Here is a 19,937-nt window from a genome sequence, read left to right on the forward strand (position 1 = left end):
ACAAACACATGCACATACACTTACATGTGTACCCTCTGACACATGTGTAGGCACACACACAGAAGAACAAGCAAGCTATAATATTTTGCAAATAATCCTAAAGATGTCTGCCTTTCAGTTTGGAAGTTAATTAATCCCAACCTCATATATCACTGAAAGCTATATTCTAAGATGACATTCACCTGCCTGCCATCCCTGAATGGAAGACTCTCAGAGCCCTGCTCTCAGAACCTTCCACTCTGAGCCAGTGCCAGCAGGTTACAGAGCGCATTGGAGAAACGTGTTGGAAACTGGTTTTTACTTGCAAAGGCAGGGTTTCTGTCAGAAAGTGTGGAGTGACTAAATAGCACCTTTGCCTAATCTTGATTTTAAATAATACAGAAATTCTGAAGTGTACTTCAGGAAGTACCAGGACTCAATCAGTGGGTTTTTTTAAGCCCCATATTAAAACGAAGCACACTGGTTGGTGAAGTCCTTAAAAGGGACCTAAATATGGTTCTCCCCGTGCGAGAGAGAGAGAGAGAGAGAGAGAGAGAGAGAGAGAGAGAGAGAGAGCCGTGCTTGCTTTCCTTCACTCGAATATTTAATGTGCTCTGCCAGCAGCGCCAGCAGATTTCATCTGCATCTGTGATTTATAAGGGCTCATCTTTGTTCCAAATGCTGTTACATGCTGAACAAAAGCCCATAACAGGCTGCTGCCAGGAGGAACCACTCTATCTAGTGTGCTCTTTAGGGTGGCTGATGCTGTTATGTAAGCCTCCATACAGGTCAGGAGCAGGTCAACCAAAGGGCATATTCGCACCAACAGTCACTCTTGACCTTACTCTTCTGCACATGGCGGAGTCGAAGCTTTGCTTTATGGCAGCCCCAGTTCTATGAAATGGAAGATAAAGGTGATATTTATAAACTGTTTATGTTATCTTTTTATCCACCTCAGACCAGCATTTTCTCTCAATACAGTGCCTAGGGGCAATTGCCAACTTCAATTTTTTTCAAGAAAAAAAAAGTTTTTTTCGGTTACACTGGCTTTTGTTGAGTTTATTATCTTAAATGAGATCCTGTGGTTCTAGAATAATGTTATCCATTCCACTGCCCACTGTTTGCACAGCAAACCCACCAATCTCAGCACCCTGCCAGGTTTTATCATCCTAGGAGTCCTGTATTTCTTCTGAAATTCTGGCTCTTCCAGGTGCCTTCAGAGCAATGTAATTAGTAAATCTTTGGAGCAGTGAGGACCCACTGGGCTCCCTGCTAAATGTGGCATGCCCCGACCAACCATGCTCTGTGGTTGTTCTCAGAGAAGCCATGAGCCATTGCCCATCCTCGGGCAGTGCCTGGCTGGTAACCAGCTGTTCACAAGGATCTTTCTTCCTCATAAATACACTTGTTAATCTGGGAAGGAAAGCCACTGGTAATAGAGTTTCTAGATCTAATTGTAAACAAGTTCAACCCCCTTGCCTAACAATGAGAACTGGCCCAGCCCTGCACTCAGAAGGACCTAGGATTACAGTCGTATGTGGGGAGATCCAAAACCTGCCGGCTTCATTGTTTGTCTCTTCCTTTTGGAATTTCCTGCTTTGGAAATTCCACATGGCATAAACTGGTCAGTTTCCATGTTCTGGGCGAGCATGTCACTGTGGAGGGTATGCCTGATTGGCCTTTCTTTACTTAAAACAAAAGTCATTGTTAGTGGAAAAATAAAATCTGATTCCAGCCAGCCAGGCTTACAGTTGGAAGGTTACTAGAAGCTTCTTTGCTATTTTAGCTTTAATTTTGAGTTTTCAACTGTTTTGTTCCTTGGTTTTAATTTTTGGTTTGATCTGTTGTCCCAAGGCAACTCTCCAGAAGCACACTTTCATGGTTTTCCCTCCCTCTTTTCAGTTAGTAAGTAGTCTTCCAATCTATTAACCCTCCAAGGGTCTCTGGAGTCACGCCTCCTCCACTGTTGACTGTGTACTGTGTTTTTCGAGTGTTGGGAATGTTGGGATGAGATGATCCTCTTGCTGCCACCTGCTTGTCCACTCCACCAGCTGGGGCACACTGCCTGAGACCCCAGGGTATGAGCAGCCGAGGCAGTGCTGCTCTGAGGACTACAGAGGAAGAGGCAGGGAAGAGCTTTGTTAGGGTGCTCAGAGAGCAGACAGCCTCTGACACAAGGGAGTGTGTGACTCCCAGCCCTCTGAAGGGGATGTGGAGAGATGGCTCCAGCACTGCAGTGTTTCCTGCTCTTCCAGAGGACTCAGCGCTCACATCAGTGGCTCATAATGGCCTGGAACACCAGCTCCAGATGCTCTGACGCCCTCCTGTGGCTCAGCACTCATGTAACATGTGTCACACACACACACACACACACACACACACACACACACACACACACACAAACAGTAAGCCATATTAGTAAAGAGATGCATTTAGATTATGTTAGAGCACATCACGAAAAAAAACAAAACAAACAAACAAACAAACAAACAAAAAACCTCACCAGGCCCCTTTAACACCAAGTTCCTCTGAGAGAATTAAAAAAAAAAAACAAAAACCTAAACAATATTAAAGCCTTTAAGTATCTATTGCTTCACTTGAAGCTTGCAACATTTATACAAAAGATTTAAATATTTTTCATAAAACAGGTCCAAGTCTCTGAGAGGGGCCAGTTCTGTAGAAGGTGATTGATTCCTCGTCTGTAAAAATGTAAATGAAGCGCTACAGCTGCACGCACCTGTGTAGTTCGGCAGGGATTTGGCCTGAGTTTGAGGCCCAGCCATATGCCATCTTGAGATGTAGCCCTGGAAGCGAGACTTTCAAGGAAGGGCCTCTCCAGACAGACAGTCTGACTTTCTCTCTTCTGGGTGGGTGCAGAGTACAGGGTCTCTCCACACTGCCTCTCCCACACCCAACGCCAGCTGTTCTCAGCTACTCTAGCAATTCCTATTGGGAAGAAAAAGATACAGGAAACCCACCTTCCAGTGGAGGTGAGGCCACGCCCTGTTTAGGAGTAGCTCCCCTAAGAGGGCAGGCAGTAATGAGACAGCGTAGTCTAGGTCAGATGGGGAAGAGCGTCACACAGAAGTGTGCTTCCACTTCCGTCATGACAAGTGATGGTTTTACATCCCTGCACATCAATGAGTATTGCAGTCTGAAAGTAAATGGTCAAATTGCATATTTTACCCTCTGTTCCTCATTAATAATATTAGTGATAGTCAACACTATTTTTGAAATTTTTTCAATTTTTTCAATTTTTATTTTCTTATTTATTTACACTCCCCTATTTTTGAATTTGCAATGAAAAAATCCTGATTAAGATAATCTTTTTTAAATATAATCTTTCTTTGCTCTTTACATTTAGTCAATATTAATTTAAAATAATTTCCCTTAATTAGTTCTTTGTTTAACTTTAAACTTTGTTTAAAGTTCTTAGTTTAAAGGTGCCTTCCTTTAAACAAGGCCAAATGGAATTATTAGCAGTTGGGAGTCCACATGGGGTAGCACTAAGTAGATGTTCCCCCGTAGACAACAAGCATGGGTAACCATGGCAGGCTCAGAGCAGCCTCACCAGGCAGAGGGCACTTAGTAGCTCCAGAGTGAACGTGCCGTGGGGTGGGTGAGCCACCGAGGAAACATCTGCCCACTGTAGTCCTCCAGAAGGTACTGTCTCCAACCCAGAACCACCAGTGTGGAACGCCCTGACAGCTGGCTTCTCCTTGCATGTTTGTGAATGGCTTCCCTTCATGCTTGTGTGTGACTACTTGGCCCACCAGCCTTGGCATTACTGCTTCAGCCTCGCATGGCCCCTGGAGATGACATAGCCTTGTCTCTCCGTGCTTCGTAGACTCCTGTCCCAAAACTTTCTCCTAGAAAGAGCTTCTCCTCGGAAGAAGACATTTTGTCTGTGTTAATTGATTGAAATTCTGTTAAAGTGGCTGGGAAACAGATTCATCTTGGAGCTGTGGGCATGGACATCTTAGTCTATTCTTCACTCGGGGTAAAATGGAAGATCTATGGAGAATGATGTCCAGCATTTATTAGAGAATCCAGTGGGAGGCAGTGTGGGCTGTGGGGATTAGTGGGAGGCGGCAGTTGTCTGCTAAGCTGCTGTGGCCCTGGCCTTGCTGTCACAGTGATGGACATGCAGAGAGGAGAGAGACAGCAATGCTCACAGATAAGGAAGATGTATGATAACACAGTGGAGAGCCACTGCCTCAGCAAGCTGGATGGCCTTGTAGGAAAGATAGATCAAGTCTAACCCCTTGGGGACTAAGGGGACAGAACTAAACTTTTAATGTAACCAAAAGGTACAGATAATATGCCTAATTGGTGGCTGAATTGAGAGTGGCCTCTCTCATTTCTTCCTCCAAACCTTGAGAGCTGTTGCTGATCTCATCCGGACATGCTGGTGTGGAGAAAGCAGGTATGGAAACAAGACAGTCACAGCTGCCAGCAGGCTGCAGTGTTGGACAGATGGCAAAAAAAAAAAAAAAAAAAAGAGACAGTCTTCTCCTACAACATGAGAATGTTTTAAGGAAGCTGGCTGGCAGGATCCTTAGTCATTCAGATTGCTGTTAAGAACTCAGCATCTTTAGGGGGAAATTACTGCTTTCTCTCCTTGCTCTAATTGTTTTGGGGGCACAACTTCTAGATGGTGGACAATGCATAAAGTCTGGTGTCAGATAACACTGAATTGTGAGGAGACAGGGAAATGAGCTCCAAGCTCCACTAACAAGTGGCTGCTACATGCCTGCTGCCAGAGTGCCTTGGTTTCTTCTCAGAAAAGATGTGAGGAAGGCAGGCATGGGCTGCAGCAGCAGGAGTCGGTGAGGAATAGGGTGTGGCAGCCACATGTTCCATCACCCTCCCATGTTCATCACATGAAGTAATCCAGTCACTCTCCAGGGCCAAGCTCCTGCCAAGTATGTGTCCTGTGTGTCGACTGCTGTCTCCCTTTTGGTAAAGAGTGTTTCTTAGCATGACAACTGTCCATTGCTCCTAGCTCTGGAATAAGCACCGGCTCATCTGGTGCTTGTACTCCATGCTGAGAAGACAGGAAAAGTGAAAGGAACTACAGGGGTCTTCCAACCACAGCTGCTTGTCTAGTCCCACCAGACAGTTAAATGGGGAGCCAGAATAGAATGTGTGCCCTTCATTCAGAGTCCCTATTTGTGAAAGTGCAGGGTGACCATACCTAACGAAGCCTCCTAATTTCACCTAACAAAATTGTTACCTCTAGGATCCTTTGAATGATGAACTCTGGTGGCTCTACTTGGCTCATATATAGTCATGTTGAAATCTGTATGAAATCAACCACAGGCATGTCTTTCCATACCAATGAGCTTGGCCAAGGCTTCAGCTGAAAAGCAATTGGAGCTGACTGTTGCTAGTGGCCTACTTCTGACAGGGTTTCTGAGCAGCTCTGCATGTAGAGGAAACCTCAGAGCCTAGATCTGCAGAGCCTGGGATCTGAGGCCTTGGTTCTCTACCCACAGAGAAAGGTCTTCCCACCCTTGTTCCTGGTATTCTCTACCCCAAGGCAGCCCAGCAGAACCTAGAAGAAACTCTGGATTGGGAATCAGAACAGTTCTTCAAACATCACTTCACCTTTTTATCAGGTGTCCCAGACAGCCTTTTCTCTTTGGAGCAGGAGGGTAACAAAATCTGTGAGCCAAGGAAATTCATGTTACTCAGTTTCAGGGCATCTTATCCCTTTGAACCATTTGAGCACTTAGCTCACAAACCTTGAACCAGCTTTTAAGGGTATAGTCTCACCCACCTCCATCAGCTCCAGTCTGATCCTGCAGTGGCTTTTCCCAGATGTGTCATAAGGGAAGGGCATGGCAGGTGCAGCACACAGCACTGTGCTCCCTGGGTTACAGCACTGATAAGCACTTCTCAAGTTCGTGTGATAAATAAGAGATGCAGAGCAGCCTGGGCTCAGTGCCTGGCTCGTCTGTTGAACCTGATAATTTGGAAACATCTCTCCAGAGTCTTGGATTTCAAGCTGGAAATATGTTCTTTCGTCTTCCTTAGGATTCTTTTCCAAGACTCTGTCTCTACTTTTCCTTTGGGTCATGCACAATGTGCTTTTGCTGTGGTGAGGAAAAAAAAAAAAAAAAACAAAACAAAAAAAAAAAACAAAAAAAAAAAAAAAAAAAGGCGTTCCTTAAAGACAGATGGAGAAGCAGCATTTCCAATGCCCACACGAGTCACAGCCACAGTAGATGTCCTGCTCCACAGTAAAGGAGCTCCCGTTCTGTTGTGCTGTTAGTGATGCCTCCGAACTTACCCAGAGGAAGACTCACTTGCTATGTTATTGCAAAGAACAGTGGATGCTAATGATGGTGTACTCTGGCCACTGTTGTTACTGCTGTTAAAACCCTCTGGCTTCTCTAATACCTAACCCAGGTTCATCACAGCAAGGCTGTCTGCCCTTGTGATACATGTAACAAGGAATTGACTGAGAACAGGAAAGGATTCCCGACCATCCTCCTCATCCTCTCTATTTAATGGTTTGATTGTATTAGAGAAAGTCACTAAATGACGTCAGTGTTTAATTCTGTTCCTGCAATTTCCAGCAGTGTGACAGATACGCTGAAAAGGCCCTTGGAAGTCATGAAGGTCAGAGCCTTCTCTCGTTACTAGAACAAAGCACACTGACTATATCTCTTGAGTGTCATAGTCTATGGCCATACCACTCTTAGCACACACACACCCATCTCATCTGAATGCCATAAAAAGATATCTGTTCACAACTACTCCTTTATTTATTCTACAAATACCTACCCAATGCCTTGGATGGGCTTAGCATTGCTGAAATGACTTTGAAAAAGCCTAAACAGAAGACACCTTGCTGTCTTATAGAACCACACAATCAAATAAGGAAGGCGGGTGCATCTACTTTGCAGCCTGTAGACTGCATGGTGATAATGACACTCATGTGGAAGGACCCAAGGCCTTGTGTTCTGAAGGGACAGCAGGAGGCTCACTGCAGCCTTCCTGCTGGAGGTGGCCTTTATGGTTAGATTGGGGTTAGAACCAAACAGTGTTTGCATCCTGGCTTTACCACCAACTGGCTGTATGGCTTTGGGTGGTTATGTGACCCCTCAAGTCTCAGTTCTGTAATATAAACAGAATACAGTGGTGTCCAAATGTAAGATGGCCTCTAAAACTAGTCAGTACCTCTGCCATCATGTGCCAGGCCTTATTCAAAGTGAAATTTATTATTATACTAAACTTGAATTAATTCTGCCATATTCTAGATATTGCAAAGAAAAATAATTTGGTCAGGAGTTCAGTGAGGATCTTGTAGCTCCTTTGTTGAGCAAAAGACCAAACAGCTAATCCCAAAAGCAACATCAGCTTCTCCAAAACCACAGGCCCTTTAGCAAGGGATCTGTAGATTGTGGGACAGAGTTCGCATGGTTCTGCTGTGACTGAAGTGCATTATTATTTTTAAATAATCAAATAAATGAACATATTAAGCATATTTTAGTTCCTATGGCAATACCATTAGGCAAGGCCCAATATATCTCTTTAGAGTCTTCATGATTTTCTAACATCCAAAAGGAATCTAAGACCAAAATATTCAGAAACCTCTTCCAGAGACCTCTAAGCCAGTGAGAGACACTGTCTCAAAAACCAAGGTGGACAGCTCTAAGAGTAACAGCCAAGGTTGTCCCCTGGCTCTGCAAACTCACACACGTGCATATGCACCAGCATACTCATAAGCATGCGCGCGCACGCGCGCGCGCGCACACACACACACACACACACACACACACACACACACGCACATACGCACGCACGCACGCACGCGCGCGCGCGCACACACACACAAAAGGTTACAGCAAAATGCAAGCAAAAATATTCATGACGACTGAACCATTTGCTATTTTTAACAAATGCTAACTCTAGACATGCTTTTCTAGAGCAGGGCAGACTCACAGCCAGGCTTTGTAGGTTTCTCCTATGCAGTGTCACCATGCCTTATTCTTGGGCAGCAGCTTTCTCTGGAGAACCCCAAGACTCCTCCTGGAGCTGCTGTCTTCTCTAGGGTCCTCCAAGGTCTGTCTGCCTATGGTTTATCAATGGAAGACAGAATGACTTTCCTTCTATAGATTTTGGGTTCTATTCATCGAGCCCCCATCAAAGATCTGAGCGCATCTTTTGACCTTGTTGAAACATTTGCACAATGAGTGGCCAGTTGTTATTCTATTTGTTTTGTTTTGGTTTTTTTTTTTTTTTGACAGTCTTACTGTGTAGCCCAGGCTAGACTTAAATTCACAATCTTGCCCCAGCTTCCTAAATGCTGGGATTAGAGGCATAAAATACCATGCCCAGTTTACCATTAATAATAATAACAATAATAATAATAATGGCACATGTCAAAGATCATCTGAGATACTTCTTATGTTTACAATTTTGTATTACTCTATATATAATTTATTTGCATAGTGAACATTTATCTTTACATGTTGTCACTGTTGTAAATTTCATAAGTTGATAGTTGTTACCACTAACAACATTTCAATGTTTGTCTCCATGCTGAACTTCCTGATAAATGATAAGAATGTTATAGGCAAGTCAGGCGTAGTGGCACGTGCCTTTCCTCTCAGCACTCAGGAAGTAAAGGCAGGCAGATCTCTATGAGTTCAAGGTCATTCTGGCCTACAGAGAGAGTTCTAGGATGGCCAGGGCTACACAGAGAAACACTGTCTTAAAAAAACAAAAAAGAAAAAAAAAATGTAGGTAAATGTGTCTGAGTTGTTGTAAATTTGAACTAATATAGAAGCTTCCTCTCAATTCTGAGCCATGCGTCTAAGAGTGAATGTGGGAAGGGGTGGGGAGCAAGCTCTTGCTTAAAGACGTGGGCTCCAGGCATCAGGCCCCCATCCCAGGTTTGAGTCATGCACCATACCTATGCCTTTTCCTGGTACATGTGCCCAATGGCCTTTCAAGAGAGCAGCTTTTAGAAAACAGACAGGAGTATGTTCAAAGCCCAAGTGTTGTCCTCTACCCCATTGTTAGCCAGAAGAACAGGCGACTGCTGTATACAAAGAAAACGTGTACTTTTTCTCCAGGGTTAAGTCAAGTCATAGAACTTGATTCTCCATCCATGGTGTTGCCCATCTCTTGAAGGGAAGGATGTAGTAATTAGTAGGAAGTTGCTGGGTTCTCCAGCTGTCTACCGCAAGCAAGCATGGCCGTCCCCTGCTGTTCCTCATGCAGTTACTTGGTTTAGTCCCTAACAACAGGGTGCTTTGGAACATCCCTCTGTAGTCATCCCTGATGCTGTTTGTTAACCTTGAGTTCCTGCTGTGTCAAGCTGTACTCCCTTCTGGCCCCAGCACTCACATCATGCTAGACTGAGCTCCTGGAGAGTGCTTAGCATAGCATGTGCTCTTTGTGTTGACTAAAGGACCAGCTAGGCAGAAGGTGAAACTAAAATTCTAGGCCATCATGGTTGGTCCCCCATTTCTTTAAGAATAACTCACATCTTGGGGAAGGGGTATGTGTATGTTTGTACCCATGTCTTTGTTTGGGGGGGGTGTCATTGGTCAGGTATAAGGTTCGTAGTCCCCCCCCCCTTTAACCCCTAACACAGTCTTGAAACCTCCCACAGGCTCCGTCCATGCCACATCAGTAGCAGCCTCAAGAGTGGAGCAAGCACTGTCAGAAGTGGCCTCATCTCTGCAGAGCAGTGCTCCCAAGCAGGGTCCACTGCATCCCTGGATGACGCTGGCTCAGATCTGGCTCCATGCAGGTACTGCTCCCACTCTTGACCCCATAGGCCTCTTCCTTTACCCATCCTTTCCCATAATCAACAGGTCCTGAGACTGCCAGCTTCTGCAGGTGCTCATTCTACTGTTTAGCCCAGAACTCCTCAGCTTTTGTGAGAACTCAAAGTTTTTGTGGCCAGGCGCCAAACTGATATTGCTTCTATACAGGGACCATGTCCTGTCCTTCATCTCCTCATCCCTCCTCAATAACTATACTTGACCCAGGCAGTCAGTAGAAAATTGGACTTGGGACAGACCCCTGAGGGATTTGCAGAGCAAGGGATTCTTGTACTAGAGAGGGGTCCAGTGTTACACCTATGCTGCTTCTGTAGGTGACAGAGTGGATTCCACCTGTACTGTTTCCCAGCTGGGTAGACTCCAGCTCTGCCTTACCTCTCAGCCTCAGTTTATTCATCTACATGACAGTGTTAGAAACGCACCTGTCTCCTAGATCAAGGAGCACGATGCTTAGCACGTCTCAGCGTTCGGTCTCCAAGTCCCTGGGCAGTGGGACAGGAGCATTGATGGCACAGATGCCTTTATCTAGAGCAGGGCAGGGCAGTACACTCGGTGTCCCCGCCTCCCTCCGAAAGTATGCCTGGTAACCTGCAGAGAGGGAAGCAGTAGCAGAAGCCCCTATTCAGGAAAACGTCCCAGAGGAAGTATGATCCCCTGTGCCCTGGTTTCATGTAGCAGTCAGTTGTCTGTGCATGGTCACCCACAGCTGCAAATCCCAGAATTAAGCATAGTGTGTGAAATTTAAGCAACCCCATTTTACGTGGCGAGCTCCCAAGAAGGTGATGGTTATTAGTGTATATGCACATTTCTATTTCTGAGAACAGTAACCTATCTCTCAAGTTTAACCACCTCATCTGCATGACCCCTGGCAGCCCCTTCTCAGGCTCACCACCACCAGGGACATGCTTGGAGTACAACTGACACTGGGAAGGGTGCCTGTCAACAGACGCTAATCTAATCTGCCTTCATTCTCTGGGCCAGTTGTGTGATGTCCTACCTTGTGTGTCCCGTTAACAGATATGCATGTGTGAAGGTGTGGCCAGCTACAGAAACAGCTCATCTACATTCTCAGTGTTGGCATCCTTAATTAACCCATAACAGCTGCTATAAATTAACAAATTATCTTTTTCTAAGTACACAAGAGAGTTGATTCGTACATGTGTGTATGATTGTTCCTTCTCCTCCACACATTCTCCAAAGAGGTCAAGACAGGCTGCCTCTGAGAGAGTAGCCCCAGCAGGAAGGCCACTTCCCAGCTTTCTCAAGAACATCCCATACCCTGCACAGGAGTCTGATATCATCTTTCTCAGTCTTCTGTATAGACAGTGACCTCAGAGGATACAAAGTGTTGTTTAATGACCAGACCAGGAAAGCCAGGCTGAACACACAGGGCTGGCACAGGGCAGAACTGTTGTTCACAGTGGACTTGAAGTCTAGTTTTTGAAAAGCACATAGGCCTTCATGGGAAGTTATTTTGCCCACTGAACCATCTCTAGCCCCTTCTCAGAACACTTAAAACTGGGCAGTATAGAATGCCACGAAGTTAATCTAACCTATAGGTTGTAACCCTTTTAGCAAACCTCTGTCTCCAAAATATTTACATTACAATTATTAATAGTAGCAAAATTACAGTTATGAAGTAGCAATGAAAATAATGTTGTGGTTGGGGGTCAGCACAGCATGAGGAACTGTACTAAAGGGTCGCAGCATTAGGAAGCTTGAGAGCCACTGGCCTAGAGGGTATTGACACTCCACCTCACCCCCATCACTACTCGGTTGTCCAGGGCTGTTGTACTTCTTTGTATACAATGAAGAACTCAGTGACAAAGATCGCATGCAGAGTGACTTCCCAGTTTTATCACTGAGGCTCAAAATAATGGTCTCGATACGAGTTAACAGGTGTGGCTTCACTGGGATGGAACTATGGGAAGCAGATGCCAATCTTGCCTTCCAGCCTCTGGGCAGCTGTACATGGGTACGCACAGTGAGCATGCTGTGTCCTGTGTGTGGTGAGGCCAGGTAGAGTCTTCTCAGCATTTGCTTCCTGTTGACTCTTTCCAGCCAATAACATACACGTTTGCATAGTATTTAAAGGGGTGACAGTAGAAGAAAACAGGTGGCTTCTACTGAACTGGGGGTTCACCCTGTGCAGCCTGTGCTTGACTGCTCTAAGAAGTACAATAAATCACCTCCCTTTTTGACAGTTCATGACAGCTACTGACAGTAGTAGACCTTGTGACAGGAGCCTGTGGTGGACGTAGCCCTGGATTTGAGTCTCTTGGGAAAGAAAGGTCTCTGAGACGATGTCAGGTTCCAGCCATCTGTATTGGGGTTTCTGGGATATATCTGTGATGGCAAGAAAACTGAATATGACACATGAACCTCAAGAACAGGCCAGCTGGGGCACAGGTATGGGGACATTTGATTATAGGGGCCCTTTACTTCCTGGGTAGTGGGAGCACCCTCCCATTACCACCTCCTCATTCATCTTGGAAGCCTCTGACCCTAAGGCCACAGACTTTCCCTAGGATGCCTGGTAGCCAACATAGCCTGGGCTATGCATGTTTATGTTTTGGTTTGTTTAGACAAGTGTCACAAATTCATTTAAATAATTCTTCAGATAACTTACTTTACTGGCACACAAATGAACATGTGGGAAAGATGTGAAGTGAAAAGGCTCCCTTGTCCCTGTACCTCAGTCACCTGCTGCAGACCCTGGTGGCAGTTCTGGTACCATCCAGACGTTCTACCCATTCTGTGCTGTGTCTCTGCTGCCCTCTCCTCATGTCCTCTTCCAGCATCTGGGAGATCATTGCAAGTCGGCCTACGTGGTGCTGACTTACACTTCTTACAGCTGCACAGTATAATTCCATGACAGGCAGCATTATGATGTCAGCAGTACACTGTAGATTAGCTTCAGTGAGTATACTGTTATGTATTGTTCTGACTGTGATCAACTCCACAGAGTGATCTGATGGGTCAAACGGTGCATACTCTTTAATTTGGATAAATGAAGTCATATGACCTCCCACAGAGCTGGACTGATTTCTATTCCAGTAAACAGCATATGACTGTATTTTCTTATCTCCTTGCCAATACCATGCATTTCAAAGCCCCAGTTGGATGTAGGAAAGATGGTGTTTTCATTGACTTTTACCCACATATCTTCTTAGATGTCAAGCATCAACTTTTCACTCATAAGCCACTTACTATGTGTTGAAGAAATTCGTGTGTGTGTGTGTGTGTGTACACAATGGTGCACATGTATGTGTACACATAGAAGCCCGAGGACAACCTTGGCTATCATTCCATATAAAGTGCCTACCTTGTTTGCTTGCTTGTTTGTTTGTCTGAGGCAGGGTCTCTCACAAGCCTGGAACTCACCAAGTGAGTTAGGCAGACTGGCCAGTGAATCCCAGGAATCCACCTTTCTCTGCCTCTTAGTGCTGGGATGCTACCAGCATGCCCTCATGTCTGACTTTTTTGTGTTCTAAGGATTAAACTCAGATATTCATACTATAAGACTAATACTTTGCCAACTGAGCCACCTCCCCAGTCCTTCTGTTTTCTTTGCCCCACTCCCACCCAGGATTGGTTTTTACAGCATCTGAGCTTCCCATGACACTTAGAAATTGGCTTCCCAGCTTTCAGTCTTTTTTCCTGCAAGTGCCAGGAATCGTATAGCATTTGTACTCGGTCTCCCACAGAGAAGGGCAGGAGGAGGGCACCCCTGCCTCCTAGCAGGGAAACCCCACTAAACAACTGTGAACATGGCACAGCCTTCCAGGACAGAAGGCAGGAAGGCTAGAGTAGAGCACAGTACACACCTCAGCACAGACCCGCTGCAGCCGAGTGAGCCCTTCTCTCCCAGACACAGCCGGCCTCCCTGTGTTCATTGGAAGGTCAGACAGCTCCAGGAATTCAGCACCCAACCAGACCCCTTCCAAGCCAGGCAGCTTCTGGGTACCCACATCGGGATGGCAGCTAAAAGGGCCTTTGCGGTAGGTGGTTAATTCCTGCTTGTTACTTACTAATAATTATAGCTTTCACTTTGGCACTCTCACAGCCGAAACCAGCAGCTATTCTTAGATGTGCAAGATCAGATTTTCTGATTTCTGCTGGGAATTTGAAGCTGTGATACTGTCACAATTTCCTTAGCCTTGGCCTGACCCTTTCCCCTCCTCAGCTTCTCCTAGCCACCATGAGGTTCATCAGCAGAATCTAGAGACAACTGTGGTTGGCCACCATGAGGAAAGAAAGATAGTTCCTAGACACGTGGTATATGGGCTAATACACAGGGGTGTGTTGAACATAGAGTCCTGGGGACCAGCTCTGCCCCACTAGCCTCTTAATCTGTGGGGTCTGGGTTAAATACTCTTTACCTTTGGTATAGCTGGCACTTACCAAGCACAAGGTGTGGTTCAGACATTGTGCCAATAGCTCTGTGACTTGCTTAGTCCCTGTCATAACTGCTTTAGAGCTGCCAGGTCACTCATCTCAGGTTGCAAGGCTCACGTGCTGAGAGGCCTAAATTCAGAACCAACTGTGTAGCCCACAGCTCTGCCTTCAGTTGTTCTGTGTAATTTTGTCGAGTGTCTGGTTGTGTGCCAGCCTCTGCAGCACAGTGCTCATGGAGACAGACACTCAGTCCCTGCCTTCCTAGGGTCTGCAGATGCAGAACGACAGTTGCAGAAGCCTGTGACTTCCATGTGCCAAGTACCAGGAACAAACAGTGCAGCTCCTGTAACCCTTGGGAACAAAAAGTCTTGCCAAAGCGAGAAGCAGGAAGCAATCGAAGTTTGGTTAGCACTGGACAGGAACAATGGGGAGAGGTGCAACACCACCCTACACTGCACAAATCCAAAGAGTCCTGCAGGTGGCAGAACTCTGAGAGGGAACCCAAGGGGAGGCAGCGAGTCCTGTGGCCAGGGTCAGATCATCCACATTAGGCTGTTTCAAGCAGCCACATTGGAATCTTTGAACTCAGTCCTAGAGGCCCTGAGAAGCTATTCAAGTGGGAAAGGTCTGAATGGGACTTTAAAAGCTCCCTCCGACTAAGTGTGGAATGACAGAAGACAGCGAAGGTGGGGCCTCGGAGGAGAGTTGAGAGTGTGTGTTTGCTATTTATCTCACCGTTGAGACAAAAGCAAATCCATGCCTGTCTGGACTGCAAAGTTGTTTCAAAACCAGCCAGGCGATTTAGTGAGACCTTAAATCAAAAGTAAGATAAGGACTGGAGATGTAGTTCCATGATAGAGTGTGTACAGCTCTGATCGCCAACACATACATGTAGCTCCATGATAGAGTGTGTACAGCTCTGATCACCAACACACACATGTAGCTCCATGATAGAGTGTGTACAGCTCTGATCACCAGCACACACATGTAGTTCCATGATAGAGTGTGTACAGCTCTGATCACCAGCACACACATGTAGCTCCATGATAGAGTATGTAAGGCTCTGATCACCAGCACACACACACATGTAGCTCCATGATAGAGTGTGTACAGCTCTGATCACCAGCACACACATGTAGTTCCATGATAGAGTGTGTACAGCTCTGATCACCAGCACACACATGTAGTTCCATGATAGAGTGTGTACAGCTCTGATCACCAGCACACACATGTAGTTCCGTGATAGAGTGTGTACAACTCTGATCACCAACACACACATGTAGTTCCATGATAGAGTGTGTACAGCTCTGATTGCCAGCACATACATAATTCTAGCTTCTATCTCTTGCAGATAGGACACAGGCAAGTTACTTCTCATCCCACTGAGCAAAATAAGGGAAATGGAACAGTCACTAGATCACACAGTGACATGCTCAATATGCAACAGACACTAATCACTAGGGAAATCTGAGTGTGTATATGTCTGAGAGAGGGGTATGTCTATGTGTGTTATATGTGTGTGTGCATTGGTGTTTAGAAACCAGAGGAGGGTTCTGGGTGGCTTTTCTATAGCTGTCAATTCTGTTTTCTTGAGACAGAGTCTCACTGAACCTGGATTCTGCCATTTTTGTTTAGGCTGGCAAGCAAGCAAGCCCCAGTGGTCTTCTTGGCTCTGACACACCACAGAGCTCGGGTTATGGACATCTGGCTTTTTACATGGGTCTGAGGATCTGAACTGGGTTCCTCATGCTTATACAGCAAGCTCACCCACTGAACCATCTCCCCAGGCCGGGAAAGAACTCTTCTGTGGAAGGCTGTGTGGCGTGATAAAGACAAATTATCCAGTGGATCTGAAGGGAAGACATTTCTGGGGACCCAGACAAGATCACTCCACAAAGGAGGGGTAAACTAGAAACCATCTGCCAGGGGTGCAGAGTGAGTGTCAGGAGCTGCAAGCAGAGAGTGCACAATGCCTGCAAGAAAAGTCCCTGTGGATCAGTCGACACAGGGGATCTGGGGAGGTGTATGGGATAAGAAGCCTGGTTGTGCAAAATGGCTGGCAAAGATGCTGATGGCAGTTCAATAACCCAGTAAAGACCAGTCAGCACCCAAACACAAGAACTGTATGAGCTACAGAATTCTTTAGCCAGTAAGGAGGAGAGGGGGGTCAGCCCAGCATAGAGTGTGAAAACCTAGCTTGTCAGCGTGCTGGCAGTGCTCTGCCTTGCAGGCTTTTGGCTTCTCACACTGATGTGTCAAGGTCACTGAGACTCCACCCAAGAAAATCCCTGAGTCAGAACAGCTGGGTCATGACCTAGAAGGGCTGAGGTGTCTCACTGGTGGGATGAGGAGTATGTCTCACTCTCCCACTGAGCCACTGGAAAGGAATCACTCTTGACAGACTGGAACAACCAGGCACAGATCCAAAGACAAGTAGAAGCTGTGTGGCTAAGGGCCCGGCAAAGACATTTGGCTAAGCCATCAATGAGAGCATGCATAGGTGTGCTCCGCTTGGGGACTGTAAGGCCCGTCATCTCCCAGAAAGTTTCAGAGGGAGGCAGTACAACACAGAGTCCCCACCTCTTCTCACTGCCAACCCTCCCAGACAGAGCACAGCAACTGGACAAGTGAGGGCTGAGGAGGAGGGGGCCTTCCTGGGCCCTGAAGACTTGGAAAGGTGACAGGAAACCACTCCAATGCTTGGCTCTTCTTAAATTGTGTATGAAAGAGAATGTTCCAGGGAACACAGCAGGCGTGTTCTCAACACCTTCTGTACCCCAACCCCCCTGTGTGCATCCTGCTAGGATGTCCCTCCCTGTACAGTGTCTCCCAGGGAGTCTGGGGTGAAAAAAGAAGGTGGGAGGATCTGTCTGTCTGCTGGAGGGTCTGTCTGTCTGCTGGAGGTGTCTGTCTGCCTGCTGGCTTGTCCTGAGTGACAGAGACTAGCTAGTGCTGTGCTCTCTCACCCAGCTCTGCTGCTGCACACAGGTGACTTGAAGATATATCTGCCAACAACTAAACCAAGTTCAGTTCTCACAGTGTCTCTAACAGACTGCTCCTTTGGGTTTCACAAAGAATACGCCTTCTGGATGGACTAAGCCCCATAAAGCCCCTTTGACATGCTTAGCCTAGAACAGCAAGCTCCAGAGGACAGAGCCCTTTTCTATGCTTAGCTGTGTGCCTCTGGTCCACTTGCCCCACCGCTCATTTCAGCTAAAGGTAGCATTTGTCCTCATGCTGAAGGGCTTTAAGTGGACCCTGGGACAACTGTCCTCAGAGGTTGGGGCAGAGCCCAGGCAGCTCTCATTGCCTTCAGTTTGGTACTGACATATGTCTGCCCTTCAAGGACCAAAGCACAAATGACCTGCGCACAAGTGGTCACAAAAGACTGTTGGCCTATGGCCATGTCCAGGGTTGTAGAGGACAGCTGTCTCTGAGCTGTGCCAAACTCCCATAGGGGAATATGAAAGTCCCAAAGCCGAGTACCAACCACTCACAGGGTCTCTGAGGGCAGTGATCCAGGACAGCATCTGTTTTCTGCTCTACTCCCACAGCTGAGGTCTACATTGGCATTGGAAAGCCTGCTGAAGCTACAGCCTGTACCCAAGAAGCTGCCAACCTCTTCCCAATGTCGCACAATGTCCTATACATGCGGGGCCAGGTTGCTGAGCTTCGAGGAAACTTTGATGAGGCCCGACGGTGGTACGAGGAAGCCTTATCCATCAGCCCTACTCATGTGAAGAGCATGCAGCGACTGGTGAGTCTGAGACCCAGGCTAGGGTTCCCATTTCTTGGATTGGAGCTCTTCTTGGAAGCAGCAGGTAGCCTACTGGTTCCCAAGGCCAAGTACATTAACCTATTGAAACATAACATGGCACAAAGCCAACAGGCAGTTCCTGTGATACCCTGGAAGGTGACAGTAAATAGCCAGTGTCTTACCTAAGGTACTGTTAGGTGCAATGGGTCAATTAGGTCAGCAATCAATATCACCCTATGGTTGGTCATCATCATTGTCATATGGACATCTGCAGTACTTGCAGTAGCCACCTTAAGGGAGAATCCATACCAGAGACTCCTGAGGGAGCCAGAGACTCAGGTTTGTCTCCAAGGTACTGGCCAGTAGGCTACATCCCATTATAGGAAGGGAGGGCTGCACAGAATCCTGGGACAGATATCAGGTCCCAGTGGAGCCTCACACTGTCTTTAGCCCCAAGAAGAGCCCAGAATCTCTCTCTGTCCCCATCCCCTTTTAAAGGAAGCAGTCCTTCTGTTCTACTGGCTGTGCGTTTAGGACCGAGAGGATGTGGTTTGTAACTAACGGTAAAATGTGCTCAAAAGGATCCCACAGCCCTCACCGTCCCGCCATTTCTAATTGGCACTGTATAGTGCAGAGGACTGAGCTGTGGCAGACAGAGACCCGAGCTGTTTTTGAGGGGCGTGTGCACCTGAGGGTTAGGTCTGAACCTGAACCTGGATTTGTTGCTTAACCTCCAGCATCTGTGGCATTTCTGTGACTGGGGTGGTTACTGACCCACATGGGCTGCATGAGCACTAAACAAAATGGCCAAGCACGAAGCCTCGAAAGTCCCTGGTACTTAGTAGATGTTCACTAAATAGAAAATCAGAGGCAGTCATCTTTAGTCTCAAAAATAAACCAAGCCTTGTAATCCTTACAGTCAGTTGCTTTTTTCACTTCCTTCCATGAGAACTTGACACAGCTTTATAAATACTTTTACATATTATCTAAACATCACTCTGTTTGATTAAAGATATTACCTGGCTTTTAATTTTTGTCTCACTGTTGAAAGAGGGATGTGTTAAGAGCTTTTCCATTGTTCCAGCTTTTGCTAGAACATTGCAGAAGAATTAAAATCAACACAAAGTGCCCAGTCCTTATTAAAAAGAAGAAGCGTGTCTCTACCTCAGGGCCAATGATGAATTATTCAGGGAAGTGTTTCTTGTTCATCCCCAAGGGAAACACTTGAGACAAAAGATCAATAGGAAAGTCACCTCAGGAGAGGTTTTGGGTTTCCCCCTTAGAGCTCCTCAAGCCACCAGCTCCTGGCAAATGCTTTCTTTTCTGAGGAGCCAGTCAGGTGGCCAGCACAGAGGAAGTGAGACAAGGAGGGCCTCTGAGCCTCACCAGGCCTAAAGACACTATCCACCTTGGTGGTCTTGCCAATGAGGACATCTAATCACAGACCCACAAGACCTTTTCTCTATGTATCTCGATGTCTTCATCAGATGGAAGGCAGACTTGGAGCAGCCTGCTTGCAGACTTGGGGCAGCCTGCTTGCAGACTGGGGGCAGTTCAGCTTCTCCTGCTCAGCAGCTTTTCCCAGTGCCCGTGGTCAGGAACTCCCAAAGAGCTTGCAAGACTCCTTCCTGGTGATCTTGTACATGATGTTCACTGCCTATGTTTTCCCCTTAGCCTCAGCTAACCACAGCTGAGGACAGCCCATCCATAGCCAAAGGCAGAGTCTTCCTTCTGGGATGCAGAGAATCCCTGGAACCCACAGGCTCTTTAGCCTTGAAACATCAAGAGACCTTGCCCCAGCTACTTAAAGCAGAGCAGGGTTTCAGTGTCTAAGAGATAAGACGGTGGCTCACAATTTATTGCAGGGCTCTAGGTTCTGGAAAGGCCTGGGCTAGAATCCCAGTGCTGTTACACATTGCCTTTGGAACTTTGAGGCAAGTGACTCCTCTCCTTGTGCCTCAGTTTCTTCATCTATACAATGATAGAGAATGTTAGCA

The 19,937-nt window shown here is 46.6% G+C and overlaps 1 protein-coding gene across 11 annotated transcripts in view; it reads left to right on the forward strand.

Moving 5' to 3' along the window:
* The window catches only part of Ttc7b (tetratricopeptide repeat domain 7B), a 219,320-nt gene that overhangs the window by 177,409 nt on the left and 21,974 nt on the right, over window positions 1-19,937 (forward strand). For 7 of the 11 annotated variants that reach the window (XM_076921409.1, XM_076921413.1, XM_076921410.1 and 4 more), the window contains 3 exons: window positions 1,834-1,884; window positions 9,611-9,751; window positions 17,738-17,940. In XM_076921409.1, coding sequence (XP_076777524.1) covers window positions 1,834-1,884; window positions 9,611-9,751; window positions 17,738-17,940 — 395 coding nt within the window. The remainder of the gene's footprint in view (window positions 1-1,833; window positions 1,885-9,610; window positions 9,752-17,737; window positions 17,941-19,937) is intronic. The other 4 variants (XM_076921414.1, XM_076921417.1, XM_076921418.1 and 1 more) reach the window with 2 other exon arrangements.

The sequence above is a fragment of the Arvicanthis niloticus genome, chromosome 23 (assembly GCF_011762505.2).
Source record: "Arvicanthis niloticus isolate mArvNil1 chromosome 23, mArvNil1.pat.X, whole genome shotgun sequence".
Lineage (NCBI taxonomy): Eukaryota > Metazoa > Chordata > Mammalia > Rodentia > Muridae > Arvicanthis > Arvicanthis niloticus.